Consider the following 26,024-nt stretch of genomic DNA (forward strand, 5'->3'; position numbering starts at 1 on the left):
CCGCCTCTTTCTGAGCAGCAGCTGAGCACCAGAACCACTGATCCACCGCGGCTGTCCAAGCGCGAGAGTGTGTTGCAGTTTAACGCGAGGTGCGTTCAGCTGCCACGATAGTGTTGTCCTCAGCACCCTCTTTCTGCATGCTGACCCCAAGGGTCGCCCAAACCGTGCTCCCAACTTCTGAGACACAGTCGCGTAGATTATGGACCTCCGTGAGATTCTGTTTATTGCCCAGTGGCAAATGAGCCATGTTTGGATGGCTACCTGGGATAGCAGTTCCCCAAAACAGAAGTTTATTGACAAAACGGAGTTCGTTGTCAAAGGCCTAAAATGTCAAGTCAAGTCATCTTTATTTTCAACATCACAAGGATGCTAGGGGCGCAGCCAAAAAGCCTATTAAAGGCTTGACGAGGGGCTGCGCCCCGTACAAAAACTTGGTAACTTCGGCGTAAGAGTGGACTATGCAATGAAAAATATTTTTAACACAAACAGGGCGAAATGGCACTTTCACATAATGTTTAACTAAAGACTGTAGAAAAGGTGACATAGGATTGCGGCAAAGAAGAAAAAACATACACGCAGTGTGGAAAACATAATTACAGAAATGCACACTTTCAGTGAGGTAATAAAAATAATAATAGTGTTATCTGCACACTATAACTATTGGATTGTGTTTAGAAGAAGAGGCAAGGTGTAACTAATGCTCTGCCGTCCGTAATTTGTTCGGGTTTGTGGAATGACGAAATGATTTTTTGTACGAGTGCTGTAATTGTGAGACTTGCGTTCAAGTCTGTAGAGTTCCTTGAAGAAGATAGCTGTGTTTATGGCTGTAGTCCTGTAGCGCCTTAATAAGGTTTGTTTGTATTGCTGCGGGATAGGAGTTATATTCAATTTACGAAAAATCGCTTCTGTTGGTGCGTCTCGAGAAACGTTGACGATGATTCTAAGGGCTCGTTTTTGTAATCTGTGAAGCTTGCTAACATTCGAAAAGGTGGTGGTCCCCCAAACCAAAAAGCAGTATCCTATAACGGAAGAAAATAGGGACTGAAAGATAATTTTTTTTACACATTGCGGTAAACAATACCGAAGCCTGGAAAGAATACCCACTACCTTAGCTATTTTGTTAATCGTAGTATCTATATGTTTATTCCATGATAAATGTTCATTGAAATACACTCCAAGACTTTTAAATTCCGAGACAAGCTCAATTTTTACCGAACCTAGCCACAGCGAATATACCAGGAAATCAATGATCCTATTTCTGGGACGGAAAAGCATTGCTTTTGTTTTTTTGGTATTCATTTCCAAGGAGTTAATGGCTGTCCATTCATGGAGGGAAAGCAAACACTGATTCGCCTGCCCAAAGAGATCATATACATTAGTTGATTTAAAAAATAGGCTGGTGTCATCAGCATACATTATAAATGTGCATTGGTTATCTAGACTAGTAACATCATTTATGTAAAGATTAAATAGCAGTGGACCCAATATGCTGCCTTGAGGAACACCAGCTCGTAGAGGCTGTATATCGGAAAGCTGATTGTCAATCTTGACCTGCTGACAACGGAAGGTTAAGTAAGATCGGATTAACTGAAGAAAGACGCCCCGAAAACCGTATATGTCTAGCTTGGCTATTAAAGTCTCATAGTTGATCCGGTCGAACGCTTTTGAAAAATCAACGAAAATGCCCAGAACAAGCTCCCTCTTTTCAAATGATTCCAGTATTAATTCTTTCTGCACAAGAAGGGCGCTCTCTGTCGACCTGCCTTCTCTGAAACCATGCTGACATGTAGTTATTAGGTTGTGTTTTTTACTAAAGCTAGCAATACGTTTAAACATCACCTTTTCTAGACATTTTGAGAAGACGGGAAGTATCGATATTGGACGATAGTTAGAGAGGTCGTTTCTGTCACCGCTTTTATAGATAACAGAAACCCTAGCCATTTGCATCCGCTTTGGAAATACTCCTTTTTCTAGGCAGATATTGAATATGTACTCTAATACTTGGCTGATAATATCAATGACATATTTAAAGGGTTGCACCTGGAAGCCATCTATATCACGAGACCTGCTATTACGAAGGGTTGCGAAGTGACTTTGAATCTCATGCTTCTCTGTCGGGGACAGAAACGCAGTTTCAGGGGTACGAAATTTTAGATATTCTGCAGAGCGTTGATCATGAGCACTCCTGACAAGTGAAACAAAGTGATCGTTGAAGCGATTGGCCAGCTGCCTTCCGGATAACGCGCAGTCGCCTATTGTGATCGATGTACAAGGTTGGGGGTCTCTTTGAGGGTTTAAGATATTGTTAATTTCCTTCCAAACAAGATCGCTTCGTCTTACTGTATTGGAGTTGAATAGCTTATTCATGTAGTCTTTCTTTGCTTGGCGAAGAAATGATGTTACCTGGTTTCTAAAATTTTTAAAAGCTTTAAGGTCATCGGGAGCTCTTGAAGAAAGGAAACGGCTGTAGAGTTTGTTTTTCTTTGTTATCATTTCGAGGCAGTCTCTGTTGATCCACGGTTTACGAGCTTTCCTTGGCTTTTTGCAAGTTCTTTCAGGAAAACACTCTAAATATATGCTTGTAATTATCTTTACAAAACTATCGTACGCTAGATCTGGATCATTAATTTCGTACACGCACTTCCAGGACACTTCCTTAAGTTTGGCTCTGAATAGTTCTAAGGTATCTGGGTTTATCGTTTGGTATGTTTGAACTATTTGCTTCTTTCGTTGACGCTTGTGCACACGATCAGCAAAGAGAAAAATTGGTAAGTGATCACTCAGTTGAGCACAGATTACACCAGATTGTGTGAATGTACACTGAACATTGGTGATAAAAACATCGATAGATGAGCCTGCATGCATTCTTGTTGGCTCCAAGATGACATTTCGAAAACCGTTACAATCCAACACCATATTTAATTCACGCTGTTCATGAGATGAAGTTAAAGAATCTATATTGATGTCGCCACCTAATATCAGGTTCAGCCCATTGTCAGTTATCCAGGACAAAAAATCGTCAAGAAACAAAAGAAAAGAAGACACATTTCCACCGGGAGGACGATAAACCACTGAAAACACATTTGAGCCACAGCTATAAGAAAGTATTTCATAGTCGTCCACTACCATGGAGAAGCGAGAAATAACACTGCCATTAAAAGATTTGTTTAACATTAACATCACACCACCTCCTTTCTTATTAACTCGATGCTGGGAAAATGTATTGTGATCTTCGAGGGTTAGAACTTCTTCATCATCTCGATACCAAGTTTCTGTTATCATAATTACGTCAAATGAGAATTTTAGCGACTTGAGAAAAGTAAAGACCTCATCTTCTTTGTTGCGTAATGACTGAGCATTCAAATGAAAGAAAGAAGTGACATTTTTGTTTTTCGAATGTAAATTAGAAACATCAGCGGGCAAGAAGAGCTGCGTGGCCATGATGAAGTGAAACAAAATCAAAGGGAAACGTACTTTCCGTAAACTATTTTATCTAGGTCACCTACACAGGCAATGCGGATCGCATCGGACGATTCATCCTTTCTCGCGAAAATGCGTCCATTTCTCGTCCAGACGAATTTCCATTTTTTCTCCTTTTTTCGAGTGACAGTCATTCCCAGCAGTTTTTTCAATGTGGGGCAAAGGTGCTCGTTAACATAAATTGCTGCACGAGTCCGAGACAGGCTGCCGTTTGAATCACCTTCGGAGTTAGAATTGCCATCGGCAACGCTTGCCTGTGCAACTGTTTCAAGGTGAAGACTGTCAGTGGTAATCTTTGATTGTCGGGCTTTATCAAGTACAGCATCACGCTTTGACCGATTTCGGAATTGTACGATAATGTTTGGGCATGGGTTATTCTTTGTCGGGACACGATGACAAACTTCTACATCCTGCATTGTTATCGCATTTCATCCGGGCACCCAAAACGTGAAGGTTAAGCTGCCTTGGCTTCCGCGCTATATGGAACATCAGAGGATTATGGAAGATTTGGAGCCTTTTGGAGCTTTTCAAACTATCGAGCGTGAGAAGTGGCGGTGCCCCAGAATGGAGCATATGGAAACAGCGAACCGTGAAATCGTGCTCACGCTCAAGGACTTACTGTCAGCAAGTGCAATTCCAAACACGGTCAATGTTTCCGGGATACGGGCTTTAGTTGTGATTCTACGTAGGCCTCCACTGTGTCTTCGTTGTAGCCGGGTGGGCCATGTACGGCATCAGTGTCGTAATCCCTGGTGCATCCAGTGCCGATGCTTTGGCCACGCTGTAGACAACTGTGCAATGAGCTATGCTGACAAGTTACGCCAGGGTAACTAGACACGTGAGGGTGACGGGGTGTCAGAACACATTACGGATCTGTCGGATGCTGTGAACGCGTCGGGTGATCTGAGTAATAAGTTCGCAACAGAAGGGGGACCGAAGTCTTCTGCACCAAACAGCAACAAGGGACAGGCTGCAAGCGCGCACCATCTGGGATCCCCGTCTCCACACCCAAAGCCTCCGGATCCGGGTCTGCCTGCGCCTGCTACTTGTCCTGTGCTTCCTGCTCAGGAGCCATCACTCACCCAGAGGCCACAACAGTTGGAGACTTCTGTAGATTCAGTGGAGGTGTTAAAGGCAGTGAATGTGCGACATGCCTGCTCTGTCAGTGTTGCCCCTTCGTCGTCAAAGAGCAGCAGTGTGCGGACTGAGGTGTCAGCCTCTAGCTTGTTTCGTGCTCCGTCGGCTGTCAGCGTGGTTGCCATCGACGTGGTCCGCTTGGCTTCATGGGCCGAAGCCATGGATGTCACGGAAAAGGCGATGGACTGCAGCGCACCTTTGAAGCGTCCTGCAGATGAGGAAATGTGTGTCGGTGGCGATGAGCAGAAGGCACCCGGTGTGGTGGCACTGGCAAGGGTAACCTCAAAACGAAGGGCGCTGTCTGCCTTACAGGCCGCCGAATGGCAGGCGGGCCACCCCTGTGCAGGGGATGACGTTCCATAAGACACGCAACAAAAATGGCGAGCGTCGCAGCATCTCAGGTCGCTACCCTTAACCGCAAGGGTTTGTGTAGCCGTCGAAGGCAGCTTAAGTTACGACATCTTTTAAATAAATTGGGTGTGAGTGCGGCAGCCTTCTAGGAAACAAAGTTGCCCCCTCTCTGTCGAGCCTTTTTTTGCCAGGATTCACTGTTATCGTTGGTCACTCGAGAGGCTTACCAGCAAGTTGCATGCTATTCCTGGCCAACACACTAGTGATTACTGCCTTGTCGTACTGCACAGATGACGAGAGGCGACTTGCCTTCTATGAGCCCGCAGTTTCGGGTGTACAGTCGGTAACTATTTGTATTTATATTCGTGTCAAGCTGGGTGTTAGAAGGATATTTTTTCTGTGATTAGTTCATTTTTTGTGCACTGATCGTAAAATTATATTCTTGACTGATTTCGATTCTGTTTGTAGGAGTAAAGATCGAGCAGTCTTAAGTCAGCGTTACGACCTTTGTGCAGGTTTCCTTACTGATGTGGCATGTTGGTGCAACCGTCTGGATGTAGGACAATATAAGGGCCATAATATTCATTTTACTCATTTCAGTGCTCCTATAGTGCTCGCCCTGGCTGCATTTAAGTTTCAGCAGACAAGTTAGCCATTGTTTTCGGTTACTGAGTGCGACCCATATTCTTCAGTGATCACTTCATGGTGTGTCTTCAGAGAGGGAGGTACAGTCGGCGCATACTCCATCCGCGATCTAAGCTGTGGAAGCTGAATAGCTGTCTGCTCTAAGATGAAATCTTCCAACGTGCTGTATCTACTTGCTCAAAGGACACATGGTCACGCGATGATCTCTCAGTTTTGCAAAAATTGGACATATTTAAAGAAGAAAAAAAAACCTTGGCTATTTAACCCTGAGCAAGAATCGCGTTCCTGAAGATTCATCACCTTTGTGAGCTCGGGCGCACTTTTGTTGAGCTACATGAGTTAGAGGGGATTAGCCCATGTGCCTATGTAGAAGATACCACTAGCGTAAAAGGAGAGCTTCAGCAGTTTGAAACCAAAAGATTCACGGTAACCTTGATAAGCTCCGTGCCCCGTAGGTTTCTGTATGATCGACTATCTCGTCGGGCCCTGACTGATGAAAAGCAGACTGTTCTTACTAAAAAAATACTAGAAATTCAGTATGGAGGTCGCACATACAGCGATGCTCCCGGCATTCTTGATGCTTTCTTTGACGAAAAAGCTGCAAAAGCTGGAAAGATATCGTCCATTTTCCATCTGTAATGTCGATTACAAACTTTTTCGAAAGATTATTTGTAATTAGCTGCAGCTAGTTGCCGCTGATTTAACAGGCACGCATGAGGTCGGTGGTATGAAAGGCCCAGCATTGAAACTTATGTTCATATTGCACGTTCATTATATTAGACAGTACCAGGTGAGACCGGCCAAGTAGCTTTTATTCATATTGACCTTGCAAAGGCATTTGATCAAGTTGATCACGATTTCTTGTTTGCGGTTTTAGAACATGCCAATATTGGAGATGTTTTTCGCAGGGGCATACGACTGTGCTATAAGTAGTCCTATACAAGGCTAATTGTTAACCAAGAGCTTACGAAACCAGCATCAATGAAATTATCTATTCACCAAGGGTGTCCATTACCGCCTTTGTAGTTCGCCCTGTATCTGGAACCTTCTTGCCTCAGTGTTATTAAGAGAGCCACTATCCGTGGTTTTGTTGAGGATTTTCGGGGTCGCAGCGGAGCACCAGAGAGAGACGACCAGCGTGGCAGGCTTCTCGTTCCGAACTGCCCGTGCCGGGCCTGCGCTCCGAGCACGCGCTGTCGTTCTTTATTTTTTTCTATCGCGGGAACGCCGATCTCAGCGCCTGCTCTTTATAGCGTCGCCGGGCGCTACAGGGCCCCCCGCCTAGACGGAACGTCGGAATGTACGTGCCGACGGAGCAGAGATGGAGTAGCCACGGCAGCCAAGGAGGCAGCTAGAGTAACAGTGTCCCCACGGGGTCGCTCCAAGGTCCGGTAAGTTCAGGTCAGGGGCCGGGAAGAGCAGTCGGGTGGAGTGCGCCGGCTCAGGTGGACGAGCCTGGCTGCTGCGCAAGGGGCGAATGATGCAGGGTGCCAAGCTGACAACGGACATGGGAGCAGGGGAGGCCATGGTCGGGCCGTCACCGACTGTAGTGCTGCCCGCGGACACAAGTGTCGTCGGTGTTGGGACGTTGGAGCTGGTGTCGGTGGAAATCTGGCGCGCCGAGTACGTCGTCACAAGCACTGGAGTGGGCGAAACGGCTCCGTGGACTGACAGCAGCTGGGGTGTGACCGTCGACACAACGGCGACAGCTGTGACGATGCCGGAAGAAGTTGCTGGGCTCAATACCAGGTACTTGAGTGAAGCGGGAGTGACAGTCCGGAGCGGGTGGCCAGGGATGATGCGCGTGTGAGCATGGTCGGCTGTAGGTGGCTGCAAAAACGTTGTTGCAGTGACAGGCCGTGCAGCTGAGACTGCTACATCAGATGGCTGGCTGCCAGCAATACACACAGCTGGTGGATGGACAACTGCCGCACTACTCGGTGTGGGTAGCTCTACCATTCGTTGCTGAAGGTGGCTCAAGGCAGGCACCAAAGCAGACGCTTGCTGCGACAGTGTCGAGCTGCCAGGGTCAGACTCCGAGAAGCGGTTGGCAGTACGGAGGGTTTGGGGTGGGGCCTCTTGGGCAGGTGGTGTGGCCGCTGGGGTAGTGGGGCTGGTATGCGGCATATGCTGCGGTGGCGGCAATATCACTTCGTCTTTAGCACGATCGCTCAGGTCAGTGACTGACGGCTTTGGCAGAATGAGCGATGAGGCGGCAGGTGAGCTTTCGGCCGGCAGCGATGCTACGCCGTACGATAGAGAAGTTGGCGGAATGGGGCACTCGTCGAGGAAGAGCTCGACTGACGGCGGCACTATTGCAGATGAGGGTAGGTGCTCACCGGGCTGTGCCGTAGACGCTGTATCGTCCTTATGGGAGGTTGTATGGTGTGGGGATACACATGAATCCCCTGCCCCATTGTAACGGCCGCGCGTAATTATCACGCGATGCTATGCGCGCGCCGTTCGGGAGGTTTTGCGAGGGAGGGCACTCTCGCCACCCCCGCTTCTTTTCGCTCCCCGCCGCGACACCGCCGCGGAAACTTTCCCTCTTTCCCCTCTTACAACGGAGAGACCTCCTCTCCACAGCCCGGGAGGAGACGCGTTTCTCCCGAGGCTCGCGGGTCTTCTGGCGGGAGCCGTGCACACGCACGGATCAGAGATCTGCCACGGAGACCGCTGCCCTTATCGCCCGGCCACCGTGTGTGACTTGACCGCCGCGGGCCGTGAGCGAGGAACCACGCGAGGTGAGCGGAACCCTCTTCCCCCACATTTTTGCGTGCGTTCCTTCCTTTGTGTTTTTCACCCCCGTACGCGAGCGGAACCCTCTCCATCGTTACGGCGGTTGTATTGTTGCTGCTGCATTGCATTGCTCGGGAGCAATAAACGCTCCTCCGAGTAGCATACTCGTGTTTGTCCCCTCTGGCCCGAACCCGCCGTGGTTGCGACTCACCGCACCGCGGGTTGGGGGTCACAGCTCTGGCTGCTAGGGCTGGCACGCTGGTGCTAGAGAGCGACAACTGCTTCTAGCCCTTTGAGCGTTACTACAAGAATAACCCCCATAATGGCCGGAGGCGCTGAACATGGTGGCGCGAGGCCCATCTGTCGCTGAGTTCGCTGACGTGGAAAACCGCGGTGGGCCAGGCACCTCAACGAGCTGCTGAGGGAATGACTGAGAACTTCGGGCCATGGAGTCGTCGCACAGAGCTGCTAGCGAAACCGGGGTAGCAGGATGTGCTGCCGGAAGCGATGCGGTAGCGTCTGGTGCAGTCGGTGCTAAAGAAGCCGAGCCGGAGACGCTGGACTGGAGTGGCGGCGAGGCGGCGAGGGGCTGCTGAGGCGGGCCGGGTTATGATGAAGGCTGCGTGGGCGCGAGCGAGGCCGGTGCAGGGCCAGAGGCTGGCGGCGGCGAAAACGGGTCCGCTGCGTCGTAGAGCGGCGGCGGAACGTAGTAGGCGCCGAAGTCCGCCAAGACGGCCGCACGCAGCTCATCGTATGGCCGGCAGCCGAAGGCAGAGTAGGTGAGCCGACGCAGGAGGTCGGGCGGGAGGATGTCGCAAAGGACTGCGTGTTTAAACGGCTGGTTGGTGATGCCGTTCAGGTACATCGCAGCCTCCAGTTGGGAGAACCACCCGCCGACGCCTGCAGGCCGGAACGCCGGGAGCGGCGGGTCGGAACTTGGGTGCTGCCAGTACGCCATGCTAGGACGCCGCTGGGATAGAAGGCACGGTTCGCCGGGTCACCACTGTTGAAGATTTTCGGGGTCGCAGCGGAGCACCAGAGAGAGACGACCAGCGTGGCAGGCTTCTCGTTCCGAACTGCCCGTGCCGGGCCTGCGCTCCGAGCACGCGCTGTCGTTCTTTATTTTTTTCTATCGCGGGAACGCCGATCTCAGCGCCTGCTCTTTATAGCGTCGCCGGACGCTACAGTTTCTCCCTGGCGCAGTCTGAAATTAAGATTTTAGCCTATGCTGATGACGCCGCCCTCTTTTATTCTGAAAAAAAGTGTGTACTTGAGGCATTACATTTGACTGAACAGTTTTGTAAGGTATAAGGTGCGGCTCTTAATTTAAATAAATCTAAGGGATTTCGATTGGGTCATTGGGGTGCGAGACCAAATATCTTTTGTGGTATAAGCTGGGAATGCGGCACCCTTCAGTGCCTACGAGTTTCTCTGCACCAAATTTCCAACAGTAGAGCCTACTGGGATTCACATATAATGTCCATGAGGTGACAAACCCAGCCTTCGATGGGTAGGGAACTGTCCGTGTTTGCTCGAACATTTTTTATTTAGAAAAGTGGCCTACGTGGAGCAGGTTCTCCACTGTGCGAAAAAGGGCAGGTGATGCACAAAACATTCCCTACCATCGTATGGCGCTCCTATGGTAACCCAGGCTTCGTGACAACCTGATGGAATAAGCCTTTTTCACTTCTTTGCGCATCAATTTCTTTTTCAAATCGGCAAACCACCTTTTCTTAGTAGCTGTGCTGATTAGGCGTGTTAGTGCTGATTTGCCTTTCCCATTTTCACCGTTTGGACACACTGGTGAGGGGTCTTTATGGGGAGTCCTTAAGGAAGTTGCTGACAGCTTCAATTTCCTCACTGTGCGCTTTTCTTCAGCCTACCTGTATAGTCAGAAGTCAGATGACTCAGGGACTTAGAGAGCATTTGTTTCCTATGCCGTTGAGTAGGCAAGCTTTTCTGCAGGGCCTTGAAGCCTGGGTTTTAAAACTTTTTAAGCGAATGTGCATATCTTGTGCTGCAAAAGCGTTTCCAGGCTATGTCGGCTGGGTCGTGTCACCAAATCGTGTCCGCAGCAGTTGTGACGTTTTCGGAAGAGGCAGCATCAAACGAATGAATGGTTGTGATCGATATAGGACGGTGTGCGGATGCTGCGCAAAAAAATGTCGTTATGATAACGAGTTAATTAATTAGAGCCAATGATGTCAAAACACCGAATTTTTCTGGGTGGAAACAATGGATCATTAATATTACCGGCGGTTATTTTCGTGATGGCAATAATCAGGGAGAATGCTCTTTTTCAACCAATCCCTGTTGCCCCTTATTACCTACATGTTCTTTTTGCGCATGTCAGATTCTTTGGGAGGAATTTTATAGTTGAATTTTGGCGGACTGGCAGTTGTTATCCCCTTCGCTGCTTTGTTATTGCCCACTCTGCTTGGCTCTCGGGCAGCAGTATTCTCTTAATAAATAAATAACTAAAAGTGCACCCACAAGGTACACCAAGCGCAATAATGTGCGCCGACTTTGCCCAGAAATTTGATAAGACGAATGTATTCAATGCCGAGAGTATCCCAAAATAAAGAGCCATAACATTGTGTTGAAAGCAAGCGTTAGAAGTATAAGACTAAAATACAGGGGCGAGAAAATGATGGTCGTTGTGAGAGCCCCCAAATAGTTTTTGATCGCATGTATTAATGGAATGGGAAAATCCTTCTAGTTTCGTTTTTTCCATAAACTGAGCATGGGCACGCCGTAAGAAAAGCAATAAAGGAGGGACTGAGAGAAGAAAGGAAGAGATGCCGCAGTGGAGAGCTCCGGAATAAGCTCGACCACCTGGGAATTCTTACCGTGCAATGGCAGTACGCAGTAAAAGGCGCCATGTGCTGTGCGATGCCAGTACGCGTTAAACAACCCGAGGTGGCCCAAAAATTGTACCGGAGCCGTCCACTGCGGCATTTTCTTCCTTTCGTCTCTAGCTTCCTCCTTTATCTCTGCCCTTACGTTGCGTTATGGTGTCCACAGATATGTCAGAGAGATACTGCGCTATTTCCTCTATTTGAAAACCGATTTTCTTTCTTTTTTTTACTTGGGTTGTTCATGCTTTATGTAAAATAAATTGGCTACTCGTCTTTTTTTTTCGTATCTGAAGAAGTCTGGCAATGTTCTAAACTTGTAATTACTCTCTTGTTCCAGCTAACTAAACCTTTCTCGCGTAATTGACGAAACGCAAAGGAGAAGCGTACTGTGCTGTAATCAAGCCCATCTGGCGTGACACAACAACTAGAATTATTGGCTACAGAACTTTTTTCTTGGAGCATCCTTTTATGTTTGTTATAAACAAAAACGTTTCCTTGGCTTCCACCGTGTCTACGGTGAACCTGTGCATAAATGTCGTCATGCGCCATCTTTCTTGGAACACGGCCTTGCGTATCAAATTTTCAGACGAAACACTAGTCCATGTGCCTTGAAGGCTGTCAGTTACGATCTGAGTTTTGAGTAATAGTCCTTATGCGGAAGTTAGGCTCACAGTTACGGCCTGGTAGGCTTTGCTTATCATGCCATCATATGCCAAGCCACAACAGTAGAATTGTCTAGAAATTTAAACTTATGCATCCTCAGAACATCTCTCTCTATATTGCACCTCTTATCTGGGGACACATGCCTCCCTGTCTCTCTCGTTGGTTTCCAGCAACGAGCTTGCAGAAAGTGCGAGCAGGTGTTCTCCCGCAAACAACGATGAGAAGACTCTTCTTAACCTTGCTTCAGCGACGGAACGCCTTTTCAACTGTACGGGAAACAAAGAGGGCACTTCTTCAAAGCAGCAGAGCGGTAAGTTTAAAACAGTCTTCATCATTGAAAAACCTATCTTCATCTTCCAGTCAATCCATGTCTTACAATTAGGGGTGTGCGAATATCAAATTTTTCGAATACGAATCGAATACGAATACTTATTTCCGAATATCGAATCGAATATCGAATAATCAAGGACACACGCATTTAATCACTACAAAACATTTATTTGGGCACCCAAAAACATCACAGTTCAACTATCGATGATTAAATGTACACAAAAGGTGTGCGTGGCTGCACAAAAAGTATCAAAGTCTCGAACATTATTCTTAGAAGAGTGGAAATATCAGAGAAGATGGCTAGTACGCAGCATTGATTAATGCTAGCTTGCCATCAGCACAAAAGCGCGTCGCTGGTATGACGTAAAGGGTTGTCGTGAAGGAAAACCAGCTGCACCCCATGGTCAGGCAGAAGTACTTCCCTTCTAACTGAAACGACTCCTCCAGCCGCAGAAAATGCCCTCGCACTTGGCACTGACCTGGCACGTATTGCAAGGTACTTCGTGCACAGCACTGACTATACCAGCTTCGCAGGTATAGCCACAAAAAAGCTCACCAGTGCAGTCAGCTACGGCATGGTCCTTGGAGGAAGAAAGAATTTTCCTTCCGTGTAGGCGCCGCCATGTTGTTATGTATCTGTCGATAGGGCTTGCGGACCGAAATGAACGCAGGTGCTCACGATGAATATTCGGCTAGGTACGAATATTCGCGTCGGGTCGAATATTCGAAACAACACGAATACTTGGATTTCGAATCGAATTCGAATACTAAAAATATAATATTCGAAATATATTCGAAAATTTCGAATATTCGCACACCCCTACTTACAATTCGTGCGATCGGACGAATTCAGGCGTTTGGAAACAGCCAAGCAGTTTTTCTTGAGAAAATCCTATGATTGCCAAGTTCTGTTTCGTAGAAGAAAAAGGGAGTGCGATGACGGAAACATTATGCGTTTCGATATGATAGAAAAAAATTCTGACGTTATCAAACTGCAGTTAGAATGGGAAAAGCAGAGAGAAGGATTTCGTGCGCGCACTAGCTGTTTTAGGAAAACGGCCATATAGGTCAGCTCATACTATAGGTAAACAAAGGAGTAAGGCTGTATTCGCTGCTGCAGAAGTTCTACAGTGCTGGATGGACAGTATAATGAGCTTATATATATGAGTGGAAAAGCGAGAGGGATATAGCCAAGTGGTACTTTTATTTCATGGTAACATTGCTGTTACATAGTAAAACAATGGAACCTGTCAGGTGCCAGCTGCACGGTTGGGATGAACAGGCTAGTGTTTAGGGCCGACCGCTGAAGGGTTTTCGTGACTTTCATCGTGTATAAGATAGCACTGAAATTGCTGCATGAGAAGAACAACCACTGTCGACGGTATTTTTGCACATTAAAGGGGCGTATGCCAGCGTAATCAAGGGAGACAGCGTGTGCCATTTGGAAGAGAGTATGTTGATCAACGAACACCAGAAGAACGACTGAATTATAGGTCATTGTAAAAATCTTCGCTTTAGAACGCTGGGGCTATCTTTGTGTTCTTCGGCCGCAAAACGCTTCATTTTGACGAAACAATTAGGTTTAAAAACGTAACATTTGTTTCACCCACTACTCGGTTCAAACTTGTGATTTTGCTCGTGAGAAAAACACGATCTTCGCTTCAAGGCAAATCGCTGTGTAGGCTAACCTCAAAGCTACGCCCCAGACAGAAGTCGTGCAAACGTCATCTTTGTTAGCGTCTGAAAATGGCCGGTGGGGGCGACTATACCTGTAATTCGTTTTTTTTTTTGCTTTTAAAGCATACAAAGCCTTTGTTTCGAAGCGATGATCAGCCGATGTACGGCGACATCAATTTCTCCCCAATGCGTCTTTAGAGGCGGAGTATCACAGTATCACCTGATGTTATTTGTCGCAACTCCTTTTAGTAGCCAAAGTAATGCAGTTAAAATTAAGCCAGAAATGAGTGCTATAGGTGTTAATCTGCGGTGGCGGGATTAGGCCATTTGAAAACAAGCCTCCTTCTGGGGCCGGTACATGCCGCTGGTATCGTGGTACCACGAAGCGTCGGAAGTCTTCGACATTCGGCGGGCACAAGCGGCCTGAATGCGGACATTCTTGAACTGCGAGCTAAGCGCAAGGAAGGCAAGATTTTCCGTTTACGATTTCTACGCCAGCCTCTCCCATGACTATCCAATTAACCCTGTCCTGTACCGGCTGCGGCTAGCCTTTTCCCAAAAACTCTTTGCCGCAGGTCTTACAGCCGCATTCGTCAGCTTCTCCGCATCCTTTGGCGACTGAATGCCGAGAGTTAATTGATGCAGATATATAATCCCTTATGGCCAAGCTCAACACCAAGGAGGCCTAATCTTTTTCTGGTGAGGGAGTGAACTTTTCGTTCTGGCGACCGTAATCAGGCCGCAAACTAGACCTGGTCATTCAATTCCATCGGTACGAGGATTATTGGAGCGGAGTGGTGGGGTTATGATAAATGAATATAAAGTACTCCGTAAAAGAATTGAGGAGGAGCTCTAAATTCTGCTGCTAGCCTCAAATCAGCAGAAAATAAATTATGAAAACCTGAAACTAAACGCCCAGAGGAGAAGAGGGCAGTGTCATCGGCAATCTGAGTACCATAGTAATGTTGAGAGTTTCTCTAGTGTGTAATCTCTGTAAGCCCCAACCGTGTTACTGGCTACAGTAACTGAATCGAATAATTTTGCAAAGCACCTTGAAGATTATCTCATGTAAGTTTTAGTTGTCTACTGATTGGAAGTATCCGCCATGGTTTTCTCCAAGTTTTTGTTTATTTTTGTGAACCTTTAGTTTTGGGCACAATGTCTGATGTATCAAGCCGGCAGCCTGCTCTTGTGTATCGTCCCACTCTTGCTTGGGCCGAAAAGGCTTGCAGTATTTGTAAATAAATAAATAAATAAGAATATAAGGAGTGTATATAAAGTGTATAAGCCATTTTCACAACGGTTTATTCCGCTCCCCGCGTGTTGAGTAGCTAACCTTACGTAGCCTGGGCAACGCCTTGCTTTTAATTTTTTTTTTCTCTGTTCATGGCTCTCTCTCTGCAGGCTTTGCGAAAACTATTTACAACTAGACTTCAAAATAACAGGGAAATATTTATTGGCAATATGTAAACTTTAAATACACTGCTGTCAGTTGCAAGTTGTTACGTAAGCAGTGTTTTCTACTACGAGGCACTGTATGGAATTAAACCTACAACGACAACCACAATGTCCTCGAAGGACCTTACCATAGTTCATTACAATGCATCCAAAATTATGCGTTTTCGGACAGCAAGCAACACATCGTACGATACATCACAAAAAAGGCATATAATTTCTGAAAGACATAGCTCAGCTACAAATTTCAAGCCAAATGACGTTCCAGTCAAGAATCAAGATGTTCTACTGGCAAGACATAATCCAACGTTCCGCAGGAACAAGGAGCTCACTTTGTTGTGTTTAAGAGTAGAAGCTGGTCGCGTGTCAGCTTTTTGAAAGGGTGACAGAAATGCATCGGTTGTGTTTTTCTGCATTAATTTGACAGTCGTTTCTGCAGAAGAATTCATAGCTTTTACTCAAGAACGTTGATGAACTTCAGGCGCGTAACAGAAGAGCACAACGCAGGAAACTAAACCTTTGTCGCCTCTATAATGTACCAAACGAGTGCGCACTCAGTCTATAGGGTTGTTTAGAAATGCGTTCAACACTGAGGGGAGTTGAAATTCACCTCTGGGAGATGCCAGCTCTAATACTACCAAAATTGTTCTGTCCTTCCTCACCAAACAAACTTGATTTCGGGCTTGACACTCCTGATTCCTTCCATATATCTTGTGGCTATTTCTCGAGCTGTCAAAAGTAATTTTAGTCAATATTTTTTGGAACAAAAGTTTTCCGCTCATGCGACAGCTGTTTGAATATTTAGCCTATTGAAAAACTTAGTCTCCATAAACTTTTTCTAAATTATTTTTTATGCTCAAGAATTATCCTCAGCAATGCGTAAGAATTGCCCTTTAGTAATAGTGAGAAATAAGCTGCTAAGAGGAAACATATCGCGCATTTTTATTTCAATATTTTAGCCCGAAAAGAGCTAGATTTACAATTTTAAAAGAAACATAAGCGACAATCACGAATAAAATAAAACACCTAATTGTATTTCGGCGACATTGATAATCAATAAAAATGTGTGAAATCGAACAGAACGGAATAAATTCAGCCTTCAATTGCAAATTGAGGTGGTCCGAGTAAAATGCAAAATGGAGCTCATTATGCAGCTAATGTGATTGTAATTAGCTCAGCGATATTTATCGTATTATTTTTATTTTAGGCGAGAAAAACAAGCTTAGTGCTCTGCTTTTCAAGTGCACCCTGATAGCTGCAGAAACAAGTTGCTTCCTTCCTGATTGAGTGAAGATCCTAAATCAATGCGTTCTTTGTCTTTCCCTGCCCGGATGGTAACATGATCGAATGTGGGTGCGTTGTCGGCACGCTGGTCAAGCCATTTTTTCGGCCTATACTGTTCCTTACAACGAATTGATTTTTCCGGGTGCCACTTCTCCTGGTAAGTGCGATGAAGTACTTACTAGACAGATAACAGCAGTGCGCGTGCTCAGTTTCGGCGATAAAACGTGTGTGTGGGCAAGGGAAGTAGCCCCGAAGCAGCCCTCTGATAGCCGCAGCAAGGTGGCTGTCATACGCTGCGTACATTTACCTTAGAAGAAGATTGGTTCTCATGTCTAGAGAGTCGTTGCATCAGCCAACAGTGCCGCTACTTCAGTGCTAATCGGTAGCCGTCGGCTATTACGTTTTTGAATAGTGTGTAATCGCAATTCACTACGTGAAAAAAGGCTGGCAGTTACCTTTACGGAAGACAATCTATCGATTCATTCTTTAATATTTACTGGGGCAACGGTACTATGCGACCAGGGCCGAACATTTGGCATAGGGCAGATTTTATTATGAAAACTTTCAGTAGAACATCGCTCCTCAGCGCCTGGCGGCGTTGGATGCCTCACTGGCACGGCTAAATGTCTTATCCTGTATTGGGATGCGGTCTGCATTGCCGCAGCTCTATTAGGCGAATTGCGGATGTTTCATATTTCGGAGGCCAGCGTAATGTGTTGGCTCCGAGAGAAGTAGGGTCGGGAAGAAAAGAATGAAGAGCGGAGCGGGGTGAGTTGCGCAGCGGCCATGTTGTGCAGAAGTGCCATTACGAGAAAACAATCAACTGCTGCCATTCAATTCACCTCCAAAGTTGTCGTTATCGCCTAAAACCGCAAAGACTCCGAAACACATTATAGCGCCCGGCGACGCTATAAAGCGCCGGCGCTGAGATCGGCGTTACAGCGCGCGCTAGAAGAAAATAAAGATGGACAGCGCGTGCTCGGAGCGCACGCCCGGCACGGGCAGTTTGCAACTAGAAGCCTGCCACGCTGGTCATCTTGCTCTGGTGCTCCGCTGCGAACCCGCAAATCCTCAACAGTGGTGACTCCGGCCTAAGACATGAGCGATCCCAGCAACCTACCGCCCTCAGGCGACCTTCCGCCTGATGCTATACTTGCTCCCACGGGACGTCGCAGTTCTCCAGCTCCGCCTACCAACATTCTGGCCCAAGTGTCCGCAGATCTGGTTCGCTCAAGTGGAAGCCATCTTCCATCTGCACCACGTCACCTCGGAGGCATCTCGGTTTCATCACTTACTTTGCAACCTTCCTCCCGAGGTGGCTCAAGAGGTAGCGGACATCATCGCTGCACCGTTGGGCGATACCCCGTACCAGCGACTAAAGCAGGGCCTTCTGTACCGCACCACGGCGTCAAAGAGTGCGCGCCTCCAGCAGCTGCTCACCTACGTAGAGCTTGGAGACCGCCGCCCCTCCCAGCTACTCAACAGCATGCGGCAGCTCCTGGGCGAAACCAATGCAGACTCGAACGGCGCACTTTTGCGGCAGCTCTTCCTGCAACGCTTGCCGCAGTCCACCCGCCTCGTCTTGGCTGCTGCGGGCGCCTTGACCCTTGACCGCCTCGCCCAGCTCGCTGATCGAGTCCACGATGCGACTGCTCCTTCGGTCGCCTCCCTCTCTTCTCCACCGGAGACCTCCGTCATTTCACGTTTAGAGGCCCGGATCGATCAGCTGGCCACTTCTATCGATGCCCTTCGGACGTCCTCTCATGCCCCGCACGGTTTATCCTCAACATCTCGCCGCCGTTTGTCTTCGCCGAGTGGTCCGCACACGTTCAGTCCTCGTAGTCCGCGTCTCTGTTGGTATCACCGTACTTTCCAGCACCACGCTCGCCACTGCACTCCACCATGCAACTGGTCGGGAAACCCGCAGCGAGATCACTGACGGCGGCGTGTGACCCCGCTCTTCAACCTGGCCGCGTTTTCGTCGTCATGGATCGCATTTCAGGCCGGCGCTTCCTCGTCGACACTGGTGCCGAAGTCAGCGTACAGCCGGCCTCCAAGGCAGACCGTGCTTCCAAGTCACATGGACCTATTCTTCGTGCGGCCAACTCAACCTCCATCGCAACGTATGGTCTCCGATCCCTCAGCCTCCCATCGCTCCTGCATGGAACTGCAGGAGCGATGGGAGGCTGCTCTACGCAGCTCACAGGCGGAGCTACAGCTTCGCATCGTGGGCTGGGCCTCGAAGTTCAGCGCGGCCGAACAGTGCCCGGTCATCTAGAGTGGCCCCAGTGCCCGTCGCCGTCCTGTTCAGCACCCTTCCCTCTTATCCCACCCTTACCTAATAAAGTTATTACCACCACCACCAGCCTCATCGCGCGATCGCCTGTGTTGTGCGCATCTGAGAGCTGTTGTCGTCAATGAATGCGGGGCCAACGGACACGTAGACCTGGGGACGCCGCGTTTGAGCGCGGAGTGATCGGACGCGTGGTGCATCGGCTCCGTCGATTTCTCGGCTGGAACCGCGGTAACCTGATGTAACGCCTATCAAACCTGTGCGACTGCTACCGTGAAGTCAGCAGGATCCTGGAGAACCCGATCACACCCAGGTACGCTGAATTTTCGGCCATTTCGAGCAACCCTCCGCATCACCACGTAGCGGTCGAGCTAAGCCTAACGGCTCCGGCTCCGCCGCCGCTGGCTGCGGAGACGCCTGCCGGCCAACCTCTCAACATGGCTCTACCTGAACAACGCGGATACGACCCCACGACTCTGTCGTGGTCATCTGTCCCTGTAAGCCAGCCAGAGGACGGCCCATCCACCATTTCGGCGCAGCAAGCTGCCCTTTTCCAAGTCGTTGAGAGCCGGCGCCGCCGCCGGCAGAACGCACGAGGAGCGGCAACACCCAAGACTCCTCTCAACAATTCAACAACGGGAGACGCTCGCGCTCCGTCTTCTGCACCTCCACAGAAGACTTCTTCACCAGTCTCGAAGTGGACTCCCAAGCCAACGGTCAGGATGGACCCTGACGACTACGTGGTCGTGCTGCAGCCACGCAGTACGGTCTCCCTCAAGACAGCCTTCCAGCAAGGTGAGCTCGGCGCTGCCATTTCGCAACTCATCGGTAGGCAGCACATGAACACCATCACCATTTCACCAAATTGGGAACAGAACATCATCGTCTGTGGCACGCAGAACCCAGAAGTGGTTAAAAAGCTCCTCACGGACATTCAACTTAACACCAGCAGAGGATCGCTCGCATTTCACGGCCACCTCAAGCTCACCGGTGATGTGTGTCGCGGTGTGATATCTGTTCACAACTTAGAAACCAGTGAGTCACTAAAAGATAATGTGCAGTGGCGCGGTGGTGAACTAGTTCATGTGCGCAAGCTGGGACAATCAAACGTAGCTGTGCTGACTTTCGAGGGACGCACTGTTCCGCGTTACGTCCACTATAACGCAGAACTGACTCCCGTCAAGGAGTACAAAAAAACAGTGCCAGCGTGCTACCGTTGCGGCACACTGGGGCACCGGGTGGACAACTGTCCCACCCCGGTCAAGGAAAGATGCGGCCTTTGTGGCCAAAACGTGGGGCTTGGTACTGAGGGGATGGCCCCCCACGTCTGCAATCCTATCTGTTTAATCTGCGGGGGCCCGCACCTCACCAGCTCCCGCGAATGCACCGCGAAATTCATCAAGTTGCCGCAGCCAGGGCCCAGGACGCCACCCAAGGGAGCCAATGCCGGCGCTACACGGGGAGGGCGGCAGCGAAACAACCAGCAGACGCCACGGCGTGGCGTGATGCCTCCCCCTGGCAAGACAGCAACAGCAACGCCACCACCCGGAGCAGCGGAGTTCCCAGCTCTCAGCGCTTCATCTGGCGGCGCCGCCTGCAACCAACCCAAGGTAGGCAGCTGGGCGAGGGTCGCCTCCTCTCCTTCCCCTCCTCCCTCCTCCCCCACCAGCACCGCCGAGACACAGGAACTCAAGCGCGAGCTCGCCCTCTTGCGAGCTCAAAACGAAAAACTAGCCAGCGAGCTTAACTCGCTCAAATCCCAATTTCATACTCCGCCCGCGTCGAGCGACGAGGCAGAAAACATAACAGACAGGGAGATCCCTCCTCCTGTGGAGAGTCGCGCCGCGGCCCTGGAGACCCGGGTGACCGCAATTGAAACACAATTGGCTGACCTCCCCAAAATTATCCATGACACCATCGCGCGTCAGGTGGAGAGTGTCATCGCACAGGTGACACAAGCCGTAACGCACATTATCCAAAAATGGATAAAAGATAATCCGCGCGTCCTTAAACGCGTAGGACCCATCAGGGACGCTAACCGCCCCTCAAAATTCAATAGAGCTATTCCCGATGAGTTTGACTTTTCGGAAGACTCCTGCACGTCTGCGCCGGGCACTAGCGGACTGGGGAGTCTTAACAACGTGACCCCACCCTCCGCCTCCGACCATGGCCCCCAACCCTAAGTCGCGAGCAAGAACAACTCAGCCGCTTACACTAACGCAGTGGAACTGCCGAGGTCTCAAGGACCACAAGAAGCGGACTCATCTCCGCCTCTATCTTGAGACCTTTGAGTTCCTCGTCGCCGTGGTTGCCCTTCAGGAACCCGGCGCCGGTGCCAAACTAACAAACTACACTACATTTCAACACAACCCGCAGACATGTATACTTGTTCACAAGCGATACACTGCGCAGGAGGTCACACTTCCCACAACACCGTCTTTCCCATACACGATGGTTTCAGTGCTGCCCCTAAAGCGGTCTGACCCACCTGTACACATTCTAAATATTTACTGCCCACCGAAACTTAACAACGTCACGTTCAATGAAATTTTCACTCAAGCTATGCAGGTGGCGGGTAGGGATCCCCTCCTAATCGTCGGCGATTTCAACGCCCCGAGCAGGCTATGGGGATACCCCCGGGAGGACAGGCGTGGGAGGAAGCTTGCGGAACTTATTTCCACACTTGGACTCACCCTGCACACTGACCCCGCCAACCCAACACGTGTCGGCAATTCCATTCAACGAGATACTTGCCCGGACCTCACATTTACACGCAACATACGACATGCCGACTGGTTGAATACAGAGGACACTCTAGGTAGTGATCACTGTATAATCAACACAACCATTTACATGCGTCCCCTGAAACGCCCACTAAAACAAGCTCGTATCCCTGATTGGACGACTTTCCGCACCTCTCTACCTATTGTAGACCCCCTCCAGTCGGGATACGACGCCTGGTCCAGATCGCTCATTTCTACACTCACACAACACGAACAGCAGATACAGCTTACAGAAACACAAACAGACGTGGACAACCACCTTCTCCACCTTTGGGAGGCCCGTCGCAGCCTCACGAAGCGATGGAAGAAACAGAAACATAACAGACGCCTAAAGAGCCGCATCCTCGAACTCACACAACAGGCAGCGGAATATGCTACTCAGCTAGCCGACACTAACTGGGTGGACCGGTGCAACGCGGCTGCTCGCCAGATGTCTGGCCGCAACACGTGGCGCCTGTTCCGCGCTCTCATCGATCCAATACAAACACGCACGGAAACCCAACGCCAATTACATAGGGCCTTGCACAACTTTACAGGAACGACAAAACAACTAGCGCACACGCTCAGGGATCGCTACCTGTGCACCACTAAGGACCCCCGGCAGGCGGCGTACTCGTATGCAGGCGAAGAGAACACGGAGCTGGACAAGCCGTTCCAGCTCCACGACCTCCGGGCGGCCTTGAGCAAAATGAAGCGGGGCACTGCACCCGGGCGCGACAAGGTTACGGTCAAGCTCTTGGCCAACCTTCCCGACGCAGCCTACGCCGCGCTCCTCAAATACATCAATAGCATTTGGGACGGAGAGACTCCTCTCCCTCTCGATTGGAAATCGGCTCTCGTGACCTTTATTCCGAAAGCCGGCAAACCTATTGATGTGGAGAACCTTCGCCCCATCTCCCTCACGTCTTGTGTCGGCAAGCTGATGGAGACGATGGTGCGCGACAGACTCTCCGATTTTCTAGAAACACAGCACACTTTCGCGGATACCATGTTCGGTTTTCGCCCTCACAAGTCTGCACAGGATATACTTCTGCAGCTTCACCACGACATCTTAGATCCTGTCGAATGTCCCCACAACGACAAGGTGGTCCTGGCCTTGGATCTTAAAGGCGCATTCGACAACGTCAAACACGAAGTAATCCTGGACCACCTCAGTAACACCAACTGTGGCCACAAAACATTCAACTACATAAAACAATTTCTTACAGACCGTCAAGCCTACATACGCATACAAGATGCGGAACACGGGCCATACACCATCGGCTCGAGGGGAACACCTCAAGGCGCGGTCCTGTCTCCCCTCCTCTTCAATTTGGCAATGCTTCATCTTCCCTCCAAATTGTCCTCTTTGCCCGGGATACATCACGCTCTTTATGCGGATGACATTACAATCTGGGCCACGCAAGGTAACCTGGGCCACATGGAATCCTGCCTGCAAGCAGCGGCGACCCTAGTCGACGACTACGCGGCCTACTGCGGACTCCAGTGCGCCCCGTCTAAATCAGAATTTGTGCACATACGTCCCTCCCCTCGGGACACAACTCCGCTTTGCATCAGTCTCCCCTCGGGACCGATCCGGGAGTCCAAGGAGATCCGCGTCCTTGGTCTCTTCATACACCACCAACGCAGAGTCGACACCACCCTAGCCAAACTTCGCACGGTGGGAGACCAGGTGGGCCGCATGGTCCGCCGGGTCTCCAACAAGCGGGGCGGATTACGAAGCAAGGATGCACTGCGGCTTCCCCATGCTTTCGTAACGAGTAGAATCCTCTACTCAACCCCCTACTTGCACCTGCGCAAACATGATGATGACCAACTGGAGGTCATCCACCGGAAAGTCATCAAGCGGGCTCTCGACCTCCCGGTCACCACGTCCAACCAGCGACTTCTGGCCTTGGGCGTGGTGAACACATTTCGGGAGCTTCGAGAGGCCCACTTAGTCAACCAATACACGCGTCTTGCACAGACCACGTCCGGTCGCCGCCTCTTGGACCGGCTACACATCAAACATGACTACCATATTGAGGAAAGGGAGAGAGTGCCAGCACCCTGGAGACGCGCCCTCCGGGTCCGACCCCTTCCCCGCAACATGTCCAGAGAAGACCATAGCGGTCGTCGCCAGGCGCGCGCGGAAGCGTTGGCGCGATACTATGGTAACCAACAACATGTGTATTACGTGGACGTTGCCGGCCCACACCACGGGGTGTGGTACACGGCCGCAGTCGTACACAACACAAACACAGTCAACGGGCTCACTTTCAAAGCCTACAGCGCAACACACGCGGAGTAGATTGCCATTGCTCTTGCTCTCACTACTCCCAAGTCGAAACACATCATCACCGACTCGCGAGGGGCCTGTCGGAACTACGAGTTGGGTTGGGCTCCCCCGCTTGCCTGGCGCATACTGGAATATAGCTGTCGATCTGAAGATCCAACTCCACGCAACCTGATTTGGGCCCCCGGTCACCAGGGACTCCAGGGAAACGAACAGGCCGATCAGGCCGCCCGCGCACTCTCTCCCCGGGCTATCTCCCTGTCCTTGGAAGGGTACTCCCAATCAGACAATCTGGCCATTACATTCAAACAAATCACCAATTACTACAAGGAGGAGCACCGGCGCTACCCGGCCCCTTGTAAGGGTCTGGATCGCGCTGACGAGCGCCTCCTCATCAAAATTCTTACTAACACTGTACTGTGCCCGGCGGTGCTTAAACATTTCAATACATCCTTTGATGGCGCGTGCCAGTTCTGTGGGGAGGTGGCTGACACCTTCCACATGGTTTGGGCGTGTCAGTCAAACCCATCTATCCCCCCCAACCCCAACCCCACCAGAGAGGACTGGGAGGCGGCCCTGCTCGGCTGTCAGGACCTAAAGACCCAAAAGGCCTTGGTTCACCGGACGCGGGCGGCGTTGCTTGCCAATGGGGCCCCGGAATAGGGGCTCCACCTAGTATTGTTAGGGGAAAGGGCCAATAGGGCCTACCCCAATCACCTCTCTGTAAATATTTATTGCGTTATAAATGTTTTTCACCACCACCACGTAGACCTCCATTACGGCCTCTCTGTCTTTTCTCTTTCACTAAAAACTTTCTTTTTCCTTCACGGCATGGTTGAAGTGTCCACCGATACGTGAGACAGTTAAGGCGCCTTTCCTTTTTTCTAAAATCGCAATGACAACGGAGACGCACTACGGTCAATTCAGGGAGTAGCGTCAGTGCAGCCCGTTCGTGATCTCTTCGGGCAGTAGATGTGCTTTCAGGGGCCTCTTAAAGACTCCGAGCGATTTGTCCAACGGGCAAGGCGTTGCTCTGAACGGGCGATGGCGTTTCGTGGATTCCCTGGCAGCGCTGCAACACCATGTCGCGTTTCAGTCTTAAGGTAAAGCTTAGGCGTCCTGCAAATGTTTTTTACTTCAATTGTGCCATCATCAATTTTAATGACGAACTCTACCTTAAAAAAAACATTATCAGGTCTTGTGTGGCGCCCGTATTGTGTGAAATCTGGTGAGCGAAATTTGACCACGCTCTATATCCGAAGTTAATCAATGAATCCTTGGGTAAATTTTTTATGCACGCAGACGACTTCCTCGTCCTTTCACAAAAGCATAAAATAATATTCGTTTTATACTTGCGTGGTTCTGGAGGCGTTTCCTTCTGTTTATATCTCGTTAAAAGTAACCTTTGAGCTGCACTTCCTACAGTTTTTAGATATCAGGTTGTTGTTTCAACCTGGCTAGCCACATTTGTTGGGATTATATGACACGTTCGACTAAGGTCCTGTTTCCATTTGATTCATCACATTGTAAACATGTGAAACGTGTAATTGCTGTGCTGTCGGTTAAAGCCTCGCTTTGGACGTCTTTTTGCCACACAGGGGTTCAACTCTAGGCCTCCACGCTGAAGTTAACAATAAGGCTGGTTTCCCTGCGTCGGTTCTCACTGCAGGAGCAGAAAGCCGCTTCCAGAAATTGCGTCGACAAAAAACAAAAACCAACGCCAATAGCGTTTAGAGGGAAAAGCACAAAAAAACTTGGAGCGTTGCCCCACGTCCGCAGTTCCTACCACAACTTGATAACAGTAGGGGAAAAGTTCGGAGTTTATGTGGTCTTTTTTGCCCCACGCAAGCTTTCAAGTCTTTGCGCTCTTGCTAGGCGGAGTTTAGCAAAAAAACTAGTTTGTAATACCAAGCATGCCGCCAGGTTTGTTAAGTGCGCACGGCGCGATTTTTACAAAATCCCTTTAAACGGTAGGGTATTTGCAAAGGGCAAACTATTCGGAGCCTGAATGATCGTTTAAGAGAAGATGCTAATTCACTCCAGCGTTTCAAAAG

General features: G+C 49.5%; 1 protein-coding gene across 1 annotated transcript in view; it reads left to right on the forward strand.

The window, feature by feature from the left end:
• Positions 1-26,024, forward strand: part of LOC149345307 (uncharacterized) — a 203,210-nt gene that overhangs the window by 106,040 nt on the left and 71,146 nt on the right. The window contains exon 5 of the mRNA XM_089546571.1: positions 12,044-12,183. Coding sequence (XP_089402697.1) covers positions 12,044-12,183 — 140 coding nt within the window. The remainder of the gene's footprint in view (positions 1-12,043; positions 12,184-26,024) is intronic.

Source organism: Amblyomma mixtum, chromosome 5 (genome assembly GCF_055824585.1).
Source record: "Amblyomma mixtum isolate Tamu chromosome 5, ASM5582458v1, whole genome shotgun sequence".
In the NCBI taxonomy this organism is placed as follows: Eukaryota; Metazoa; Arthropoda; class Arachnida; order Ixodida; family Ixodidae; genus Amblyomma; species Amblyomma mixtum.